General features: G+C 45.6%; 2 protein-coding genes across 13 annotated transcripts in view; both read right to left on the reverse strand.

The window, feature by feature from the left end:
• The window catches only part of LOC137635499 (zinc finger protein 480-like), a 136,950-nt gene that overhangs the window by 56,146 nt on the left and 58,339 nt on the right, over nucleotides 1–22,465 (reverse strand). For 7 of the 12 annotated variants that reach the window (XM_068367969.1, XM_068367966.1, XM_068367965.1 and 4 more), the window contains one exon: nucleotides 5,394–5,456. The exons of the other annotated variants lie outside the window; for them this stretch is intronic. The gene's annotated coding sequence lies outside the window, so the exon portion shown is untranslated. The remainder of the gene's footprint in view (nucleotides 1–5,393; nucleotides 5,457–22,465) is intronic. 12 annotated transcript variants of the gene reach the window in all.
• Nucleotides 2,131–5,232, reverse strand: LOC137635501 (zinc finger protein 665-like). Its single transcript, XM_068367970.1, has 2 exons — nucleotides 5,014–5,232; nucleotides 2,131–4,813 (listed from the first exon to the last, which is right to left on the reverse strand). Exons 1-2 carry the CDS (start codon nucleotides 5,230–5,232, stop codon nucleotides 3,416–3,418), a joined length of 1,617 nt encoding a protein of 538 aa, XP_068224071.1. The 3' UTR covers nucleotides 2,131–3,415.

Consider the following 22,465-nt stretch of genomic DNA (forward strand, 5'->3'; position numbering starts at 1 on the left):
TCTCCTGGCTCAGGATCTCAGTGGCTGAGAAGGACACGTGCCGGTTGGAATGTCTCTCAAGAGGGACTCCCCCTGTGAGTTCTTCTACAGCATGGTGTAAGGGAAGACTCAGACAAGACTCCTCCAGGATCTCGAAGTACCTCCTCTGATGGACTCGAGGAGGAGGGAGGAGCTTGTTACCGGCAATCGATCTGTTGGAGGAGGCAAGCTCAGAGAGCTGGCCCTCGACCTTGTCCCTGGTACTCTTCATCCCCTGGGATCAGGGCAAAGCTGCACTGGCCCTAGAGGATTTCTGGGTGCCATAGACGCGGTCCAGGACCGTGTCCTTGCCTTCGCGAGGTGGGACCTCAGGGTCCGGGATCCCATTGAGGTTCTTCATGAGGGTCAGGACTTGCCAGAAAGCATGTTCTGACTCCTGGTGCTCTCCTCCCGAAGGACTGGCAGCGAAGTCTCCCGTCCCCAGTGGCTCTTCCTGGGGGGACACGTGGACATCCTCGACGGCTCTATACGGTTCCTGTTTGATCCTCGCTGAAGATTTGGGAATCGTCTTCGAGTCCTTAGGCTCCCTCTTAGGCGGGATACAGGACTCGAGAAGCGAAGGGGGCAGGCTCTTCTCCACCTCTGGACAAGATGACCTCTCAGGGAGAGACGGAGAATCCCCCATTGGTGCGATGGGGGAACGGTCCAGCTCATCCGACTCTCCTGAGGAGGGGTAATCCTTCTACGCTGGGGAGGGAGAGAAGGTCTGGGGAGGAGAAGGAGCCTTGCGCAAGGATCTGCGAGGAGACAGAATAAGCCTCGGAGGAGTTGGACGCACCCAGTTTGATCATGTCAAACAGGGCTTCCTTGGAGGGCGAACCCTGCAGCCCTAAGGAATCCCAAAGCTGCAACAAATCATTATTAGACATAAAATCTTCCTCCGGGGAAGGAGGTGCAGCTGCCTCGCTATGGGAGGCAACTACCTCTCCTGCACCCCGGGATCGGTCAACAGCACAGCGGTCTACGCTACCACTCGCCGGCCTCTCGGATGAGACCGCTCGAGGGGGAGCTTCGGAGGAGGAAAGGGCAACGGAAGAAGAAGTCCTGGAATTTTCTCTCTTCAGAGAAACTTCTGAAGGAGAAAGTTCCCTTTTGGCCTTCTTCTTACGGCGCCGGGCAAACCTCTCCCATTGGGAGGTAGGCCACTCCCTACATTCAATACATACATTACCACTATCACACCGTAGGCCCCTACAGTGAGGACACAAGGTGTGGGGATCAGTGTCGACCGCCGACATAAAGGTCCCACAAGGGCGGCCGGGAAGTCCAGGCCAAGTACGCATTATCAATAGAGGCCAACTTCAATCACACTGCGAAAGAGAAAAAGCAAAAAGACAGATTAGTTATGGCAGTCAAAGCAAGGGAGAGCACAGACAGGTCTAATCTCTTCCCAAGCCAAAAGTAAAGTGACCCTTTCACCGGTGTGTGAGGGGGGGGGAGGTATCTAGCTACCCCTCCCTAACCCCGCTAACTAGCGGCGGGGTAGTAAACCCTCGTTAAAACTTTTATGGCTCGTCATTCTGCTATGCCGAAGTAATTATCCCATGTAAATAACGTGGTTTGTATTTCTGTTACGGAACAAACAAACTTGACCCAAAATTAAACCCAAATGATTGCACTTAGTAATAGAGTTAACAATAGGGTGAGCTATGAGCCCAAACAAATTGAGTTTCCAAAAACAAACCATGACAGCCTCTGGACATGATTACCGCTCTGTAATACAATCAATATACCGTATACTTAATAACATCAGATATTCAATTTAGTAAACTCACATTAATACTGAAACCTGTAGAATTTATTCTTAAATAAATTGGGTTATGGACATTATCCAGCCCTGGGACTTGGAATATTATTCAGCAAAATATCTTTAAATCTTAACTTTATTTTTGTGAAACCTGAATACAGTACTGTACTAAGAATGCTGTAAATTGATTTGACGAGAAACTCTCTCTCCAGAGGGACCAATGCAGATTGAAGTATTTGAGAAGAACAATTGTGGAAATGAAAGAGAAACCAAATATTTAGATATTTTAATCAAGATTCTCCTCTCAAGGACAATCCAATGAAACTTATATAACCTATACTAATCACTAAGACCATAAAAGAGATTACATCAACCAAATCACAAAATCCTTAAAAAATAATGATACTTCTCTACCTTATTACTCTACTTATATTCAACAAACAAACAAAAAGATATCTCCATACAATAATACTTCTAAATAATTGCATCACTTCATATTCCAATACAAGTAGACTGGCTTTAGATTCTTCCTTCCTGCTAACATTCATAACTTCACTACAGTACAAGAAGCAGGTAGAATCATCCAGTATTACTTTCAAAAAGAGAAAATGTCACCAACATTGTTTCAAAAGGCTTAATGCTGTATATCATTCTCTAAGCTTAATTTAGGCTGTGACCAAGCCAATCAACTACTGGAGCTGAAACTAAATCAGCAGACATTTCCAAGTTCAAACTTAGTACAAATGTTTTTTCTGTTGACAATGTTTCATTTCCTGGTTTTTATAATGCTTATTTATTAAACATTGTTATCTATCTTGAAATAATCTAATTTTTCTCTTATATAGTTTATTCTTTACATTCCTATTTCTTCACTGCACCACTGTCAACTTTTTGGTCCCTTGGGCTAGTGGCAACTTGCTTTAGCACCTTGGCTTCTAATAGTAATAATTATGCTGATATGACAAATTTGCAAATAATTTGTATTTTTCCCAACTATACAAACCTGGAGCTTATTACAGCAGAGATGCATTTTGGCAACAGCTGGAACTAGCTGTGAAACTTTTAGCTACTTAGCGAAGGGAGAGCAAGAGTTGGACCGACCACTCTGCTCACACCACCACTTGTAACTGAAAGTCACTTTGCAATTGCGGCAGAACTTCCTGGGGGAAGGTGATAGTGGGACCAGTATGTGTTGAGAGCTCCAGGATTGTATACATAGGGAAAATGCATATTTTTTCCAAATTTGTCATTTATTACTGCACTACATACAAACCCTAATGATATTTACAGTGGAGACTCACCGTTAGGTGGGTGTAAGTCCAAAAAACTAACTGGCTAATGCTTGACCTGGGGGCTACTCTGTGCTTTGCATGAGCTGTTTGGAGGCACCATGTCACCTCGTAGACTCTGAGAGCTAACGGCCTGGGCAATCGTGGGAAGGGGTAAGAACTCTCATCAATAATCTTTGCTGTTTTTCAGACTTTATAGCACCTCCTTCTATGATGATTCTTGAGGAAACCTTCAGAGCAAAAGGCTTCACCACAGTCCGTGCACATGAATGGTTTTTCTTCCACGTGAGTTCTTAAATGTTTATCGAGTCTCTGTTTTAAATCATATGTTTTGCCACATTCATGACACTGGAATAGATCTCTCATGTGATTTCTTATGTTTAGTGAGATAGATTTTCGAAGTAAAGAATTCGCTACAGACATCACACTTGTATTGCTTCTCTCCCGTGTGAATTCTTAAATGTCTAGTGAGATGTGATTGATTAATAAATGTTTTGCTACAGACATCACACTTGTATGGCTTCTCTCCCGTGTGAATTCTTAAGTGTCTAGTGAGATGTGATTTTCTAATAAATGTTTTGCTACAGACATTGCACTTGTATGGCTTCTCTCCCATGTGAATTCTTAAATGTTTAGCGATATTTGATTTTGTATTGAATGTTTTGCCACAGACATCGCAATTGTATGGCTTCTCTCCCGTGTGAATTCTTAAATGTTCAGTGAGAGTTGATTTTCTAATAAATGTTTTGCTACAGACATTGCACTTGTATGGCTTCTCTCCCGTGTGAAGTCTTAAATGTATAGTGAGATTTAATTTTGTAATAAATGTTTTGCTACAGACGTTGCATTTGTATGGCCTCTCTCCCGTGTGAATTCTGAAATGTTCAGCGAGATTTGATTTTCTAGTAAATGTTTTGCTACAGACATTGCATTTATATGGCTTCTCTCCCGTGTGAATTCTTAAATGTCTAGTGAGATGTGATTGTCTAATAAATGTTTTGCTACAGACATTGCATTTGTATGGCTTCTCTCCCGTGTGAAGTCTTAAATGACTAGTGAGATTTGATTGTATACTAAATGTTTTGCTACAGACATTACATTTGTATGGCTTCTCTCTCGTGTGAATTCTTAAATGTCTAGTGAGATGTGATTGTCTAATAAATGTTTTGCTACAGACATTGCATTTGTATGGCTTCTCTCCCGTGTGAATTCTTAAATGTCTAGTGAGATGTGATTGTCTAATAAATGTTTTGCTACAGACATTGCATTTGTATGGCTTCTCTCCCGTGTGAAGTCTTAAATGTCTAGTGAGATTTGATTGTATACTAAATGTTTTGCTACAGACATTACATTTGTATGGCTTCTCTCCCGTGTGAATTCTTAAATGTCTAGTGAGATGTGATTGTCTAATAAATGTTTTGCTACAGACATTGCATTTGTATGGCTTCTCTCCCGTGTGAATTCTTAAATGTCTAGTGAGATGTGATTGTCTAATAAATGTTTTGCTACAGACATTGCATTTGTATGGCTTCTCTCCCGTGTGAAGTCTTAAATGTATAGTGAGATTTAATTTTGTAATAAATGTTTTGCTGCAGACATTACATTTGTATGGCCTCTCTCCCGTGTGAATTCTTAAATGTACTGTAAGAGATAATTTATTAAAAAACGTTTTCCCACATTCACTGCATGTGCATCGCTTTCTAGCTAGAGCATTGGAGTTAACATTACCAGAGATACTTTTTTTTTCTGCTTCTCATTTATTTGATTCACCTCTTGATTCAAAACATCTTTCTGTAATAATTCTCTTCCACTGATTAAACATGAAAGTCTTCCCTTTTCTTTTCCTTTATCCTCTTCCTTAACTGTCCTTAAGTAAGTGTCTATACTTTCCTCATCATCGACGTCCCCTTTAAAACTTAATGAACTGTTTTCACTCACTGATGCATCGTACTCGTAGGAATTTTTCAAGTCGCTTTCGCTAGAATCAAATATTTCTGGCTCTACTTTGACTTCCATTTTTGGATCCAAGAAAAGAGCGCCATCATTAAAGAGAGCAACACTGCTTGAGGTATCATTATTTCCTGGATCGATTGCAGGTGAAAATAGATCTTCAATTTCACTTTTCATTGAAAATTCAAAAGGTGCTTCAGAATTCATCATCCTCTCCCTATCACAAGATGACAAACCCCTTAATATTACTTTCAATAGACTTCAAAGAGGAAATTAAGACTAAACTTCCTATTCTCAGACATCATACTGTACAACAAAAACTTCCAACATGACCCTTTCTTTTCCAGTCTTAAGTCTATTGCATATACCTTCAGTAGCTTACAAGCTTTAGCAGCAAGAGGTGGATGATTCCTTCCTTTGAGATGAAGAGTCTGGAAGAATAGAAAACTACAATCAGTTGGAGAAGATCAAAACTCAATAAAAATAATGGAGTTTTCTAAAACTAAAATAAATTCATAAAAGTTACGTAATTTGTATTTTTCCTAAACATACAAACCACAGACTTTGATCTGTGTTCTATCTGTTCTTGTTACACATTTCAGGCATCTAAAAATCTCATATCCTCTGTAGATTCTATAATCCACAGCATCTCCTGTGACATTATTGGTTTTATTCTTTAAATAGTTTTCCCCTTGCTCTTCAAAAAGACAAAGACATTTGATCCAATGTCTTATTTCCTTTACTGTACTTCCTCTCCAGTCACCATCAAAATTGTCTTGCTAATACTGCTATGCACCTCAGAGCCTTCCTCCAGAATTATGAACAGCAAAAGGCTTTTTAGGGCTCAGGCCATGTCGTCCTGATGGAAGGTTCCTTTAAGTAGCTTCCTAGGGTATATTTGACTACAGTGATATTCCCAGAGAATTTACCTTAAGGTCTCCAGAATTCTAACTCATGGCGCAAATATCCTTAAAGTTTCCTTTAAGGATATCGCATAATATCAGGGGATGTATATCTTAATATGACACATAGCAATCTTCACCCCGAATAGCGTTTTCGCTTTGAGGGGGAAAGTGGCAAAAATAGAAGGGGAGCCGTTATCAAGGTACCCTTCATCCGTTACTATTCAACTATCTAAATGGCGCCATCGTCGACGCCATGTTCATTCCTTTATCTGTAGCGATCTCGCACGGTGATTTTTCCGGTTGCTCTCTCGTTACTTTGGATTATTTTGGATTTATCATGCAATCCCCAGCCTCTTCTGCGTCTGCAAAGTTGAGTATTTGACCTTTACATTGTATAAATTTTTAGCTCTTGCCTGAAGGTGAAATTAAGTCAATTCAAGTTAACTTAGTGGAAGAGCTGTTGCCGGAACCGGAGGCGTCATGGGCGCTGTTATTTAGTTAGCCAGAACGACTTTCCCAGTATAAATAGCATAAATTAAGGTGGCTATTTAGTCTTCACTGCTAGGAGTTAATTACATTATGCTGATAGTATTTGTAATAGCTTCGGCGATTTAGGTAACCGAACCTTGCTTACGCTAGGCTGCCTAGCCTAGGCGTTTCAGTTTACTTTCATGCATGATATAATTGACATTCCTAGTGTTATTAATTTTAAATGAAGCTTTTTAGGCAATTAATACATGTGAGATATATCCATTGCATATAAAATTTCCTTTTCTAAGTTAGTATACGAGAGAGTTTCGGTGATTTAGGAAGTCGATTCGCGCTGCCACTGGGCTACTAGCTTAGCGGCTTTAGTATACTTTTATATGTGTTCCTCGGTTACCCTCGTGTATCATTTTATCTATTCAGGCGGAGATAGATATCTCCTAGAATTATTATATAAAGCGATACTCGTCTCCAGTGGAGACCTAAGGGTAATCCTTCCTTCCCTCTGAGTGTAGCCTTAGGCGACAACCCTAGTCGGTCGTGGCTCGAGTTGTCATTCAGGCAGGACTAGGCTAGGGTTTTTCAGTCCCTTCCCTTAGCCGCAGATGGCAGGTTTTGGGTTTCGGTCAGAATCTCAGAGTAGATAGTCTTGTGCTGGCAGCTGGCCGGCAGGGGGAATAGTCATTCCCCTCTCGGATTACGCTGCCGGCATAGGAGACTAGACCTCCCTAGACCACACCTGAAATGGTTATGTGATATTGCCACCTTCTCCCTGTGGTCTAGTAGACTAGTCCTGTGCTTGTAGACCCTAGGCTGAAGAATAGAAATTCTTTTGTTGTCTAAGATGCCACCTGCAGTGGAACTCTGTTTCTCTCTTGTTTATGGGTGGCGGCAAGATTGCTGCCGGCCCCTTAACTGTATTGGCAGACCCTAGGCTGGAGAATATATACTCTCCTACTGCCTAGGATGACGCCGATACTGAAACAGAGTTTCTTTAGGGTGTTGTAGGACCGGCAACCCTGCCGGCTCCTTCCACACCTAATACAGGACCCTTTTCCCTCCCCCCTCTGTCCTTTAGTGATGGCCTAGCCATCGCAACCCTTCGGCCGTCGTCCTACAATTTCACCGCTTGCCGGCAGGTTGTAGGACCGGCTCGGGCTTCTGCTTGTAGTGGCCTAGTCTCTCAGCTCTCCCTTATGGACGCAAGGCTTCGAGGTGTGCCGGCTGCCGGCAGAGGATCCCTTTACTGTAGAGTGTTCTTCAGTCCTCCCTTGGACTGCCATTCACAAACCTATGGCCGGCAGAGACCGGCAATGGTTGTGGATGGGTGGAAGCCTGAACAATATATTCTCCCCTTCCATTTGAACCCTCATTCTGGAGGAAGGCAGTAAGACAGAGCTCTTACATCATCCTTCACTCCTTGCTTTCTCTCTCTCTCTATCGGCTAGTGCCGCCGGGTACTAACCTAACCGGCAGCTGCCGGCCACTACCCTAGCCGGCAAGATGCTGACTGGGCTTGTGCTCCGGAAGCCAACAAGCCGCCGCCACAACTGAGTTCAGACTGCCGGCCACTACCCTGACCGACAAGACGGCAGTTGGACTAGTGTGCCGACAGCTGGCAATCCGTCGGCAACCATCCCAGCCGGCAATGCGCCGGCTGAACTGTGCCCCAGGTGCTAGCCTTGCTGGCAACATGCCGGCTAGAACTACACTATATGACTATACAGTAGCCAGTATATTTGCAGTATAGATCATACTGCAAACAGAAAACTATGGTATAAAGTATACAGTAGTTAAATTTCCAACATACTCTGTGTGTCCATGTGCAGTCTATTGTTGAGACCATACTATATAAGGAAAGGAAATTTCTTTCCTTACACTGATAGATGATCAGTTACAAATGACCCTCATTATTAAACTTTTGGGAAGTCAGTGTTAAGTTACACTTATCTATCCTTACAGGGTAGAAGTCTTCCAATGGGCCTCCTGAATAGGATAACCCTAGGCTTTAATTTTGAGAGAGGTCACAGCAATTGGCTGGATAGGAAACACATGTATGTGTCTTTCCTAATTCATTTCTAGCTTGCCTATCCTAACCTATATGCAATAAAATGCAAAAATATTATTGATAATATTTATATAGTTTATCAAGTGAGATGAACTACCATATACTCATTTTGTTTTCCTCTCTTTACAGGAGGACCACCCTAAGTGCCGCCGAGTCTTCTGCAACGTCAAGAGAAAGGACTTCTGTGGCCACGAGGAGTGCAGGGCCCACTCCCTCTGTTCCATCACCAAGGGAACACTCAAGTATTGGGACCCCCAGGTATGTAATGTATGCAAAGCCTTGGTTACTGAGGCCTTTGATGACCCCAAGACAACGGAGTCAAGGGATGCAGCACGGAGTAAACTGCATAGATGGGTCCGTGGCTTCCAGAAGAACGCCACGGTGCCTTACCTTCCGAATGAGCGGATGCAGGCCTATCTGTTCCCTAAGGCGTCTGCGGATGCCGTCATACCACAGCCTCACCCTGAGATCCCTTGCGTCCAGATTTCCGTAGATACGGATGTCTCGGATGTGATGAAGGACATCCATCTAGATGAGAGGATGTCAGAAGTGTCAGAAGACACTGAGAAGGACCTTCTTGCGGAAGGTCAGGAAGAGGAGTCTACCTTGGCTCCTGAAACTGAGGAGGATGAAGTCGAATCGGTGCCCGTTTCGTCAGTTCCAGCCCCAGAACCAGTGCCCTCTATATCCTCTGCTCCTCCATCTGATGAAATGAGGAAGACCCTGTTTACCCTCATGACCCTGTCTACCCTCATGTCAATGATGGAGAGATTTCAGAAGCAGAGTGAAGAAAGGGAAGCTGCACTGAGGAAGGAGATACATCATCTCGCAGAGTCCTGCGGGTCTCACAATCTCAACGTGAAGGGTCTTCATGTTCTGATATAAACCCGTGGAGGCATGCACAGTACGTGCCGATCACAAACGGGAAGATATTTATTTCAGAGAAGCTGGGAGCCGTCCTCATCGAAGATGACGACTTCTGGCCCAGCTTTGAGTCTTATCCAGACTGCTTCGTCCATCTGAAGGCAGAACCTGTGTCTAAAGAGGAGACAGAGCAAAAAGAGGTCATAGTTCTTGACTATGGAAAAGCTCAGGCTTTAATGGCTCTAACTCTAAAGTGCCAGCCCTGAGTAAGAAACACCCTTCCTTTCTTGCTCCAGCTACACTGGCCTTTCCCTTTGTGGAAAAAGGGTTCAAGGCAGTGATGAAGGCAGTAGAAGCTGGGAAACCTTGTCCTACACTCGAGGACTGTAGACCCTTATCCCTACCTCTGCCTACAGACCAAAAGGACTGGAAGGAAATACATTTTACCTTCTCAGTTGGGAAGTTGGAGGCGGATATTGCTGGACGTCAGTTCAGTGAAAACCTCCCCAAGTTGTCTGATTTTCTCTTGCGCAGAGAGCAAGAGACAAAGGAAAGGCTCACCGCATCTCTGTCCCTCCAGACTACCTTGGAGGCAATGGCAAGTGACCATAGAACCCCAGACATGTTTATGGCCGTGGCCAAGTCATACTTGGCAATGCTGATCAAGGACCTATATGGTTTTGTTAGGGCCAGAAGGGCATGTAGGGAGTTCGTGTTCGCTTCAGCTGCAGTGAGGCACGAACCCAGGAAGTTAATATCTTCCAATATCTGGGGTAATGACCTCTTCCCGAGCGAAGTGGTCAAGGAAATAGTCGACAAGGCGGCCACGGAGAACAGGAATCTTCTCCAAAAGTGGGGTATGTCGTCTAAGAGGAAGTCTTCCCCGGATGAGGGTCCCTAACCAAAAAGGAAGACAAGGAGGCCAAGGCTGCCCTGTCGCCCCGCCAAACAACAACTACTTCCGATGACCGCGATGCCCCAGATGGTGGCACAACCCCAACCCACCTACCAAATGGTACCCCAGCAGAAGCTGACCCAGTCACCAGCCTTTACTCCCGCCTATGAGAGGAAGACCACTACCTTTCCCACTAAAGGGTGAGGGTCAAATAGAGGTTCCTCTAGACGCCCCTCAAGAGGAAGAGGGGGTAGGTGAGGGCGCGGTCAAGAAGGCAAGTCCTCCGGTCAACCGAAGATGCTTACGGTAGGAGGAAGACTCCCTTCATTTCGGGATCGCTGGACCTTCGATCCCTGGGCCCACAGCCTAATCAAGAACGGACTAGGTTGGAGCTGGAAGACAGCTCCACCATCATTTCCTCAATTCTTTTAACACTCCATCCCCGTCCTGGAAGAATATACCCGAGAACTCTTGAGCGAACGGGTGTTAAGGAGAGCAAAGTCCATCAAATTCCAAGGAAGGCTGTTTTGTGTTCCCAAGAATAACTTAGAGTCATTCTGGACTTGTCGCCAATCAAAAAGTTCATAGTAAACAAGTTCAGGATGTTGACCCTTCAACACATAAGGACCCTGCTGCCAAAATGGGCGTACACAGTCTCCATAGACATGGCAGATGCCTATTGGCATATCCCAATCAATCGCCAACTCTCCTCTTACCTAGGATTCAGGCTACAGAAGAAGAAATACGTCTTCAGAGCCATGCCCTTTGGACTAAACATAGCCCCAAGGATCTTTACAAAGCTTGCAGATGCAGTTGTTCAACAACTACGCCTAGAAGGTGTTCAGGTGGTAGCCTACCTGGACGATTGGCTGGTGTGGGCAGCGTCCGAGACAGAATGCATGCAAGCATCCAAGAAAGTGATCCAGTTCCTGGAACATCTGGGATTCAAGATCAACGTCAAAAGTCTCGACTATCTCCAGCTCAGGAGTTTCAATGGCTTGGAATACATTGGAACTTACAGTCACACCGCCTCTCCATTCCACTAAAGAAGAGGAGAGAGATAGCAGGATCTATCAAGAGACTACTGAAATCCAACGTCAAGTACCAGAACTGCAGATCGACTTCTTCGTGACGAGCGACAACAAGAAGCTACCTCGTTATGTGGCCCCATACGAGGCTCCTCTAGCAGAAGCGGTGGATGCCATGTCCCTCGACTGGAACAGATGGACTGGGATTTACCTGTTCCCTCCAACCAACCTTCTGTTGAAGGTCCTCAACAAGCTGAGATCCTTTCAGGGAACTGCAGCCATAGTGGCTCCCAAGTGGCCGATGAGCAATTGGTTCCCTTTAGCATTGGAACTGAAGCTGAGGCTGATCCCTCTCCCGGACCCAGTTCTGACTCAACAAGTACAGAAGTTGACTGTCTTCGCTTCATCATAGAAAACCCAAAACCTTCATCTCATGATTTTCTCTCCTTAGCAGGTAAGAAAAGGTTTGGGATCTCGAAAGACAGTATAGACTTCTTAGAAGAATATAAGTCTAAATCTACCAGAAGGCAATATGAGTCGTCTTGGAAGAAATGGGTTGCATTTGACAAGGAAAAAAGACCAAAAGAGATCTCAACAGATTTCTGTTTATCCTTCTTTATTCGCTTTCATGGACAAGGTTTGGCAGCCAACATGATAACGGGTAAATCAGCCTCGACTAGACCTTTGCTTTACGCCTTCCAAGTAGACTTATCCATCGAAATCTTTAACAAGATCCCTAAGGCCTGTGCTAGGCTTAGGCCTGCAGCACATCTGAAGCCCATCTCATGGTCCTTGAATAAGGTCCTACACTTTGCCTAAACAGTGAACAATGAGGACAGTTCTCTGAAATATCTGACTCAAAAAGTTATATTCTTGTTTGCTATAGCCTCGGGGGCCAGAGTTAGTGAAATAGTGGCCCTTTCTCGTGATGAGGGCCATATTCAGTTCACAGAAGCGGGAGAACTGAATCTCTTTCCTGACCCAACGTTTCTCGGCAAGAACGAGCTACCTACCAAAAGGTGGGGTCCCTGGAGAATCTGCCCTCTGAAGGAAGATGCCTCGCTGTGTCCAGTAGTGTCTAAAGGTCTATCTTCGTAGAACTTCAGACTTCAGAGGAGGACAGCATTTTAAAGGAGAAACATCGGGCTCAAACTTATCCCTAAAACAGCTAAGGGCGAAGATCACCTACTTCATTCGCAGAGCGGATCTTGACAGTACACCCGCAGGTCACGATCCTAGAAAAATTGCTTCGTCATTAAACTTCTTCCAATACATGGATTTCGAGAGTCTTCACTCATATACTGGATGGAAGTCATCCAGAGTGTTTTTTAAACACTACACGAAGCAAGTGCAAGAGTTGAAAAGGTATGAGTGGCAACAGGTAGTGTTCTAAAACCTGTTGCTTAGCGCTGCGAGGAACAGTGAATTGATTGGGACTGTCATGTATAGGGTGTACGTGTTGACACCTTATAGTGCAACATGTAAAGTGAAGTGTCACCCTATGGATTGTTCCAGTTATTAAAGGTGAAGAAACATAGAGTTAACACTTGTGCCATGTGTTCTTTACACAGTGTGAAAAGACAGTCATTCACAGAAACGCATGTTAAAAAATTTATTAAATTTTCAGTTTGGTGGCATTAACTACTGTTTCCTTTCAGGCGTAACAAGTATTTCTGGTCTCATCTCCATTTTTATGTTTCTTGTTATTCACTAGCATTTTTAGTGTTACTATATAATGTATGTTGAATTACTATTTATTGATTACCAATAAATAATTGATTGGTACTGTATTTGCGTCGTATCTCGCCCCAAATTTAAATAAATAAAGATTTGTGTGAGCATTATTTATTTATCCGCTTATATTCTGCATATTGACATGAGAACAATTGAAATATCTTTGTTCTTACATGTATACAACCTTTTTCTGCCTATGCATGCTTTGTTCCTACACAGATACAAACTTGTCTGTTGTTGCATACAGCTAAGCCTGTATGTCTTGGATGCTATGTTGGCTTTTGTAAACCTTTGTTCGTATCGAAAATACAAACTTCGGCAGGTTTTGTATACAGTGAGACCTGTATGCTTTTGTTGCTAGGTTTGTTCATATGGGATATGCAACCCTCGAGACTTTTCCTGAGTCTGGTATGACTCTTCCCTGTAGGGGGCTGGAAGCACTAACATAGTTCATGATTAGAAGTAATGCCGTATAACGGTAATGTCATATGTCTCTAAGGTCTGAGCGACCAAGAAAATATTGTATTGAGGTTAAGGCACATTTGGAAATCCACAGAAACATTAATGCTCTGATAACCTTCCATTAGGAGGACATGGTCTGATCCCAAAAAACGGATTTTGAGCGAAGTGAAAAATCTATTTTTGGGTGAGATAGCCATGTCGTCCTGATGGAACCGCCCTCCTTTCTAGGAAAAGGCCTCGGCAGGATCCCTCCCGAAACTACTGTATCTGCAGCACCTTGCTCAACGCTACAAGGAATAAACATAGCGGTGACAATGGCGCCATATAGATGCTCAAATAGTCACGGAGGAAGGGTACCTTGATGACGGCTCCCCTTCTATTTTTGCCACTTTCCCCCTCGAAGCAAAAACGCTATTCGGGGTGAAGATTGCTATGTGTAATATCAAGATATACGTCCCCTGATATTATGCGATATCCTTAAAGGAAACTTTAAGGATATTCACGCCAGGAGTTAGAATTCTGGAGACCTTAAGGGAAATTCTCTGGGAATATCACTGTAGTCAAATATTCCCTAGGAAGCTACTTAAAGGAACCTTCCATCAGGACGACATGGCTATCTCACCCAAAAATAGATTTTTCGCCTCGCTCAAAATCCGTTTATAGTAATCTTCCACAGACAAGAAAATTTACCACAAACTCTTCCATATCACTCTCTCTACCTTTGCTTTGGTTCTACTGTTATGACAAATTAACATTACTAACATAAGTTTTTTCTTTCTGGTTGCCTTTGTGTTGTCCAGTGCCTTCTTAAGACCTACAGATACCCTCCATCCCTATGAAGATGGACCAGGAATTATGCAATTTTAGGCTGAGAGGTTCTGGCACCAGCGTAAAAAAAAACTGCCCATTTGACTTGATAAACTCGACATGTAGAGCATCACATGGCTTAGGCTAACTAGATGAAAAGCCTTCTTACCTTGAGACCCTCCAGACAGGCTCCAAGCATGTGGAGCCCCTGATGAAGACAATGAAAGTGAGGATGTTTAAGTAGATCTGGTCTCTCTAGCAATCTGACAGGAGGCTTCACTAGGACCTCAAAAAGGTCTGGGAACCAGTCCTTCCAAGGCCAGAAGGGAGCGATGAAGGCCAAGGAAAGAAAACTGGTTTCCCTTGCCTTGATAAAACGCCCAGATCAGAGAGAGGGAGGAGGTGTACACCTGAAGACTTCCTCATCTTGTAAGTGAGCATCTGTCCTCATGTACTGGGGATACTTGAACGAAAGGAAGACGACCTAGTAACTAAAGTTCATTTCTATGACAAGGAATAAGAATTGAAAAACAATACAAGACTGAAAAATTATTTGAAAAAAAAAGCCTCCCACTGATTGGGCACCCCTATATCAATACAAAAACACAAGTACCTGGTTTTTATTTTCTAGGACACCCACACACCCAAAAAAGATATAAAACATAAGTCATATTTGAAAATACAGTCCCATTAGGTTTATGATGCAAATTTCTTAGCAATTAACACCAAGAAAGAGCATTTTCAGTCAAGGTCAAAGTATTCAAACAAAGTTCCCAGCTTGTGACATAAAAAAGTTCCAAGCTTGTTGCCGTTTGCTGCACTGGAGGGGGACACTGCCGTCTGTTGCCCTGGAAAGGGACAGTGCCGTCTGCTGCCCTGGAGGGGGACACTGCCGTCTGCTGCCCTGGAGGGGGACAGTGCCGTCTGCTGCCTTGGAGGGGGACAGTGCCGTCTGCTGCCCTGAAGGGGGACACTGCCATCTGCTGTCCCAAAGAATACCCTTGAGTGTGCCTCTGCCTCTTCTTGTAGAGTGGCACTACCTGTACAGGAACTGTTGAGAGCCACTACCACCAGCTAGACTGATGTTTAGCATTGTCGTCTGATGGCCTGGAGAGTGGAACTAAATGCTGCTGAGGAGAGAGGGGAACTGCCTCAGCTGTAGCTACTGGAACCATTTCTGGCCTACTGGCTTTGGCCGGGTTACCCAAGAACTGCTCCCCTAGTCCACTGGCTGCAGTCTCTGGCAGACTAAAGGGGTTAGTTCCTGGAACAGGTGAGGAAGCAAAAGGTCCACCACAAGCACGACACTCCCAGAAGCCTGGTACAGGTGGGAGTAATGGTGAGAACCCTGGAGGGGGCTGGAGACCTCCAATCACTGGTTCTGCTCCAGTTACAGGGATGGCCAGACCATTCACGTTTGGCCAAGTCGGGGACGTAGGAGCACTGGTGGTCACTGTGGTTGACCCCAGTAGCAATGTGGCACGTTGGGGATGGCTTAATGCTCCTCAGCGCCCCTCGGGGAATTCTACCATTTCTCTTTGTGTAGAGAAACATTGAAGAGTGGTCGGCATTCGGACAATAGGCAGTTTGCGTGCTACGTATGGCCACAGTCCGCAAACCACTACACAGTGACACAAGGAACCTTGAAGTGTGTGACATAAGAAAGTTCAAAGCTTGTGATGTAAGAAACCTTGGATCATGTGACATAAGAAAGCTTCAAGCTTAAAGGAGAACCACGCTACATTGTGGTTCATTGTCTACAAAGGAGTCGGAAGGGTTTGGACATTGACAACTTCCTCTCAGCACCTAGATGGAGAAGCTCCAACAACGCCTCGTTTGACAGGGGACCAGCCATACTCAACGATGGCCAGACTTGTAAAATATCAGAAAAAGAGCAGCCACCCCACGAGGGGAGGGCAGAACTGCTTCTCCTGGGGAAACAGTTCTGTCCCTCGAACCCCAAAATTGACCTGATGTTAAATGGTCTATGCTTCTGCTTGACCGTTCCCCAGGACACTGATCGAGCAGGAGATTTGGGAAGAGATTGGAGGGGGGGGGGTGGCAATGAAGAAGCCCGAAGTTTCTTCAACTTTGAGCAGGACCCTGAAGACAAAGAATCTCTCTTCGACTTCTTGCACCTCCGTCCAAAGCACTCCCACTGGGAGGCAGACCATCCCCAACACTCAGGGCAGGAGTTGCCCTACGCAAGCTGTACGTTGAGATATTTAGAAGTGTGACTGTCCAGGTAAAAGTTATTCAGAGTCTTTTGTAGTAAAAACTATTGTAACCAAAACTTTCCCAATATCCACTCTCCAGGGTATAGGGACACAACAGCGTAAGCTTAATACTAGGTACACAAGGGAGCATGGTTTACCTGCTGAGGTCATCTTATGCAGAGAACCAAGGATGCTGTTTTCCCCAGGAGAGAGGACAATGAAGAAAAGAATAAGAGCCAGTCAAACCTCTTCATTCACACCGACTAAAACCGGATACTGTCCTCAACCTTCTGATACTTGTCCAATAAGGAGCTTGAGGTTTTATACCAGTCATTGTGCAGCCAACACAGGGCCGATAGAAAATGTATCGAGCCTCCTGTGGGTCACTTCTTGCAGCCATTGAGCTGTGAAAGTGTTCTGATGTTTCCACACCCCAGCCTGAAGAGCCTGTTATTGAGAATTTCCTCTTGAATGCCAGCCTGACATCATGAGCTCCAGGGCGACATGAAGGAAGAGGGTTTGGATTCAGTTCATGGTCTATGGCCTTGCAAATCCAAGTTGAGATGGTATACTTGGCGACCCTCCTCTTGGTCCTTCCTGAGCTGATGAAGAGTGCAGGCACACGGGGACAGCCTGCGGCTGTTCTCTTAAGGTACAGCCTCAAACTCCTCACTAAGAGTTAGAGATGATCAGGGTCATCTGTTACAGAACAAGACTCGAAATCCGGGAGGAGTCGAATCGAGGATATGCTACTCCCAAGTTCTGAGTCTTAGCAACAAACTCAGGTACGAAGCTGAATGTTACCTCTTCCCATCCCCTTGAATGAGCGATGTCGAATGAGAGACCATGAAGTTCACCGACTCGCTTGACCGAAGCCAAAGCAAGCAGAAACACCATCTTCCAAAGTAGGTGGCAATCTGTTGCCTAGAGTAATGGTTCTTGAGCGGCCTGAGAACTCGAACCACATTCCATGGGGGGAGGTTTCACTTCAGACTGAGGACAGGTAAGTTCATAACTCTGTATGATAAGTTAAGTTCTAGCGATGAAGAAATGGCCATTCCCTTCAATCTAAAGGCGAGGCTTAAGGCTGAGCAATAGCCTCTTACCGCTGAGACTGAGACAGGCGCATTTTCTTCATGCAAATACACGAGGAACTTCACTATTGCTGGGATGGTGGCATCGACAGGAGAGATACCCCTTCCAAGGCACAAACCACAGAAGACTTTCCACTTTGCCTGGTAGACTGTTGCTGATGACTTTCGCAGGTATCCAGATATCCTGCTAGCAACTTATTGCGAAAATCCTCTCGAGAGAGAATATGCTGGATAGTCTCCAGGTGTGAATTCGTAGCAAAGCTATGGTTTCATGGAATAGGCTGGCATGTGGTTGTTTGGGTAGATCGTGTTGTGGAGAGATGTCTCGTGTAGATTCCGTCAGGAGTTACAGAACGTCTGGAGACCATTCTGCGTGGTGCCATAGTGGAGCTATGAGGGTCATTGAAAGGTTGACCGATGTTCTGGCCTTGTTGAGTACTCTCTTCATCAGACAGAACGGGGGAAAGGCGTAAACATCTATGTTGTCCCACCGTTGTTGGAAAGCTTCTTGCCATAGAGCCTTGGGGTCCGGGACTGGGGAGCAGTATAACAGGAACAGGAAGTTCAGGGCCGTTGCAAAGAGATCTACCATCAGAGAACCCCACAAAGTTAGGACTTTGTTGGCTACTAGATGATCCAAAGACCACTCGATACTCACTATCTGAGAAGCTCTGCTCAGGTTGCAAAAAAGTACCTCCTTGTTTGTTGATGTCAGCCACTACTGTGGTGTTGTCGCTCATTACCACCACTGAGTGGCCCGCTAGGAACTGTAGGAACTGTTAAAGGGCCAGAAAAACAGCCTTAATCTTTAACAGATTTATGTGGAGGTGCCCTTCTCACTCTGACCAGAGGCCTGAGGTTGTGTGGTGCAGCATGTCGCCCCCCCCCCGACCTTTTTTTTTTTTGAAGCGTCTGAGGACACCATGAAATCTGAGGGAAGACGAGAAGATCCACTCTAACACCCACCATTCAAGGTCTGTCTGTTCTGCTGATCCCATGGGGATCCGGACATCCGGGGAATCGAGAGCCTGATTCCACAGGGAATTGAACTGCCACTGCAGGGATTTCATCCTGATGCAACCGTTAGGAACTGGAGGGGCCAGCGATGAAAAATGACACGAGGAGACGTAGCCAAGTCTGGGCTGGAAGCTCTTATCGTCTTAGAAAGGGTCTTGCGACCTTTCTCAGCCTCGATATTCTCTCGTCTGATGGGAAGGCTATGTGGAGATTGGTGTCTATCATCATGCCTTGGTATACCAGTCTCTGTCTAGGAAGCAGGGAGGACTTCTTCATGTTTACCATGATCCCCAGATCTTGGCAAAATCTCAGAACTTTGTCTCAATGTTGAAGAAGGGTTAACACAGAGTCTGTTAGGATTTGACAGTTGTCCATATAACGAAGGAGAGGAATGCCAATCCTGTGTGCCCAAGATGACACTAGGGCAAACTCTCTGGTGAAGACTTGAGGTGCTGTGGAAAGACTGAAGCATAGCATCTTTAACTGGTTATTTCCTGTTGTCTAGGCTGAATCTTCAGTTTTTCCTTGCAGACGGAGGGATTGATTGATTGATTCAAAGTTTTTAAGCATCCTGACATCTAAGGTCATTGACGCCAATATCATTTAGTTTATATATATAAAAAAAATAAAAGAATATTCAATTAAAACCATAAAAGTTTAATGTCATTATAAAAGTTAAATAGTCTTCAAAAGACCTGCTTCTGAAATAAATCTAAAAATGCCACTTGCATAGTAGGACACATCATGTCCAAGAATCTTGGCAAGGATGAAAAAGTACGCATTCTTTAGGTCCAGTGTACATATGAAGTCCTGTAGTATTACTGTTAGTCTGACCGTGTTTGATGTCTCCATGCTGAATGTAGTTTGTTTCACAAACTTGTCTAGAGCTGAGAGGTTGATGACTGGTCTCTAGCCTTCAGAAGACTTTTTCACAAGAAAGAGTCGACTGAAGATGCCTGGAGACTCGTCGAGGAATTCCTGGAGAACGCCCTTCTTCAACAGGGTCTGGACTTCTGCCCGGAGGGTTGGCCCCTTTGCTTACCCCCATCACAAAGGGGTCTATTGACATCGGATTCCTGGTCAGGGTAGGGAGAGATGTTATGAACAGGATGCAATACCACAAACAAATCATGGAGATTGTACAGGGTTCAGCCCCGAGTTGCTTCCACCTGTCCAAGCAACTTTGTAAGCATCCCCCTAGTGGTGGACAAGCAGGGGAAGTGCCTATCCTACTGCTTCCGGCTGCTCCCTCTAGGATATTTTCCTTCCCTGGAGGACTTTGGGCCTTTCCTGTCCTTGGGAGGAAAGGGCTTCTTGGACACCGTTGTCTTCGCTGCTGTTTTGTTTGTCATGGTCTTAGGTGTACGGGGGTGCTGAATAGCTAGTGGTTTATAGGGCATGGATTTCAAAGCCCAATGGAGAAGGGAGTCCAGATGGGACTTCGTCCATCTCTTAGCAATTCCTGAACCTGGCGATCTCGGCATTAGGGACTTGCCGGTGGAATCTCTCAGATACCGCATCCTGACGTTTCACAATGGTATTTGCCCATAAGTTTGAAACCTGATGGGCGAGAAACTCGATCGAGTGGGTGCCTGAGAGCAGGAAAGTCTCCATTGCTTTCCTGGTACATTTCTTTGAGAAATCCTCAGTTCTTGCCAGAATTTCCAAGGTCCCTAACCAAACATCAAGCCACAAAGTAGCCTGCATGGGGAGAAGAAGAGTTGGACAAGACATGTCTAAGATCTCAGAATACCTCCTCTGCTGCAGACAGGAGGTAGGAGAAGCTTGGTGGTAGAGCCGGAACGTTGGGAGGAGGAGAGCTCAGAGAGCTGTAAGGTGATCGTAGCCCTGGCACCCTTCAGGCCCTAAGACCAAGGCAAGGTTGCACTGGTCTCTGAGGGCTTCTAGGTGCAAAAGACACGGCATAAGACCGTGTCTTTGCTCTCTCGTATGGTATCTCTGGGTTGGTAAACCCATTGAGAACCCTGAGGAGAGTCAGAACCTGACAGAATGCATGTTCCAACTCTTTCTGCTCTCCTTCCGACGTTGGACTTGGACTTGCAGCGAAGTCTCCTTTTCCCACCCCCAAGAGCTCTTCTCCGGGTGGGTCGTGCACATCCCTCGAGTGACAGGCTTCACCTGTAGGCTTAGAGGTTCTTGAAGAGGACTTGGGAAGAGTCTTAGAGTCCTTCGGTTCCTTTCGTGGAAGGAGGTAGGGCTCAAGCATCGAAAGCCGGATTGTCATGTCCCTCCTGACTTCCATCGGTGGTGGAGAACTCTCCGTGCGAGGGGAAACTTCCTCCAAAGGTGGACGAGAGGAAGCCCCTCCCTGGCACTACTCCCTCGGCAGAGGTGAGGTAGGAGAGTGTCCAGTGAAAGATGCAGGAACAGACCTTGATAGCCTAACAGGAGTCAGCTTTACACTAGGGGAAGTAACCACATCTGAGACCTTCTTCCTCTTCAGGGGAGAAGAAGCTGTGGTTCCTTACAGTAGGTCTGCTGCAGCTGTAAAATGCTCCGAAGAGCTGGCAGACAGAGCAGGCTTGAAGGCTTGCACATCACTGCACTGACCATAGCCCTGAACCAGGGCTGCTGACTGACTAAAGCACTGTCAGACAGATCCCCTTAAGGCCCTGAAGGGAAAGGGACTGACAGTTCCCTGAGAGGAGGCTCTGCTGTTGATGGATCCACCTTCGAGGAAGGCAGCTTCGGGATCCTGAACCCTTCTGTGGAGACCAATCCTCCTTTCCACGGCGGTCGCGCTGTAATGCGTTTGCGGATAGGGGAATGATGCGATGGTGAGCTGTCTACTCGATGTCTCTTAAAACCTAGAGGCTGTAGAACCTGCTTATGGCCATGGCGCAAGTGGGACAGTGAGCGCTAGCGCATTAGGGAGCACTGGTGGGCCAGAGAGCCCACAGGGGAGCAATAGCGCGTAGTACGACGCCACGCAATAGGATGCTGGTGTGCAGTTTCCGGTAAATTTGCAGGAAAGCGCTGGCGCGCAGGTGAGCACTGGCAAGCTGGAGTGCCAACGAGCCAGAGGATGCTGGTGAGCTGGAGAGAGTTTTGGCACAGGAGAGCGCTGTAGTTGTCAGCAACAGCAGATTCTAGAGGGTCAGGGGCGTCGACAGCGGCCATAGAAGACGCCTCTGACACCACAACATCGACAAGAATTAGTGGATCTACCTCCGAAATCAACGACGGCTGCCCACTCGCATTGCGGAGGATAAATTGCAGCAAGGAGTCCTTGAAGGGCGCACCCGGCAGCCGCAAGGACGACCACACCTGTAACACAGAAACCATAGACAAGGCCTTACCCGGGGGGAGAGGTGGGGCCACTTCACTAGGGGAAGCAACACCATCTCTCAAGGACAAGGGTTGGCAAAAATTAAAGTCTACACTACTGCTCGACGGTCTCTCAGAAGAGGCCGAACAAGCAGGAGCTTCGGAGGAAGGTCGGGAGGCAAAAAAGAGATCTTGTGTTTTTTTCCCTTCACACAAAGGAACCTTCGGAAGAGAAATATCCCGCTATGACTTCTTCCGCCCTCGCCAAAATCTTTCCCACTGGGAGGCAGACCACTCCCGACTCTCATTACACTTATTACCACAATCACACCGTTGACCTCTGCAGGTAGGAGAAAGGGTGTGGCGGTCAATGCCCATGGCCAACATGAAGGTCCAGCAGGGTTGGCCTTCAAGTCCAGGGAAAGTACGCATGGTCGCACAAGTCAACACAAACACACACTATTAAAGAGAAAGCATAAACAAAAAGCACTAATGGCAGTCCAAAATATAACTTGGTGAGGATGAAAACGGCAACAACCGTTTACCATCCGAGCCAAAAGATAAGGAACTTAAATC

Source organism: Palaemon carinicauda, unplaced genomic scaffold (genome assembly GCF_036898095.1).
Source record: "Palaemon carinicauda isolate YSFRI2023 unplaced genomic scaffold, ASM3689809v2 scaffold131, whole genome shotgun sequence".
Taxonomy (NCBI): Eukaryota; Metazoa; Arthropoda; class Malacostraca; order Decapoda; family Palaemonidae; genus Palaemon; species Palaemon carinicauda.

Bases quoted from the DNA above. Each gene is read 5' to 3' on its own strand.
- LOC137635501 (XM_068367970.1), bottom strand. From the start codon at position 5,232: ATGAATTCTGAAGCACCTTTTGAATTTTCAATGAAAAGTGAAATTGAA. The intron at 4,814-5,013 runs GTGAGTGAAAAC...GCAGAAAAAAAA, and splicing joins CCTACGAGTACGATGCATCA to AGTATCTCTGGTAATGTTAA.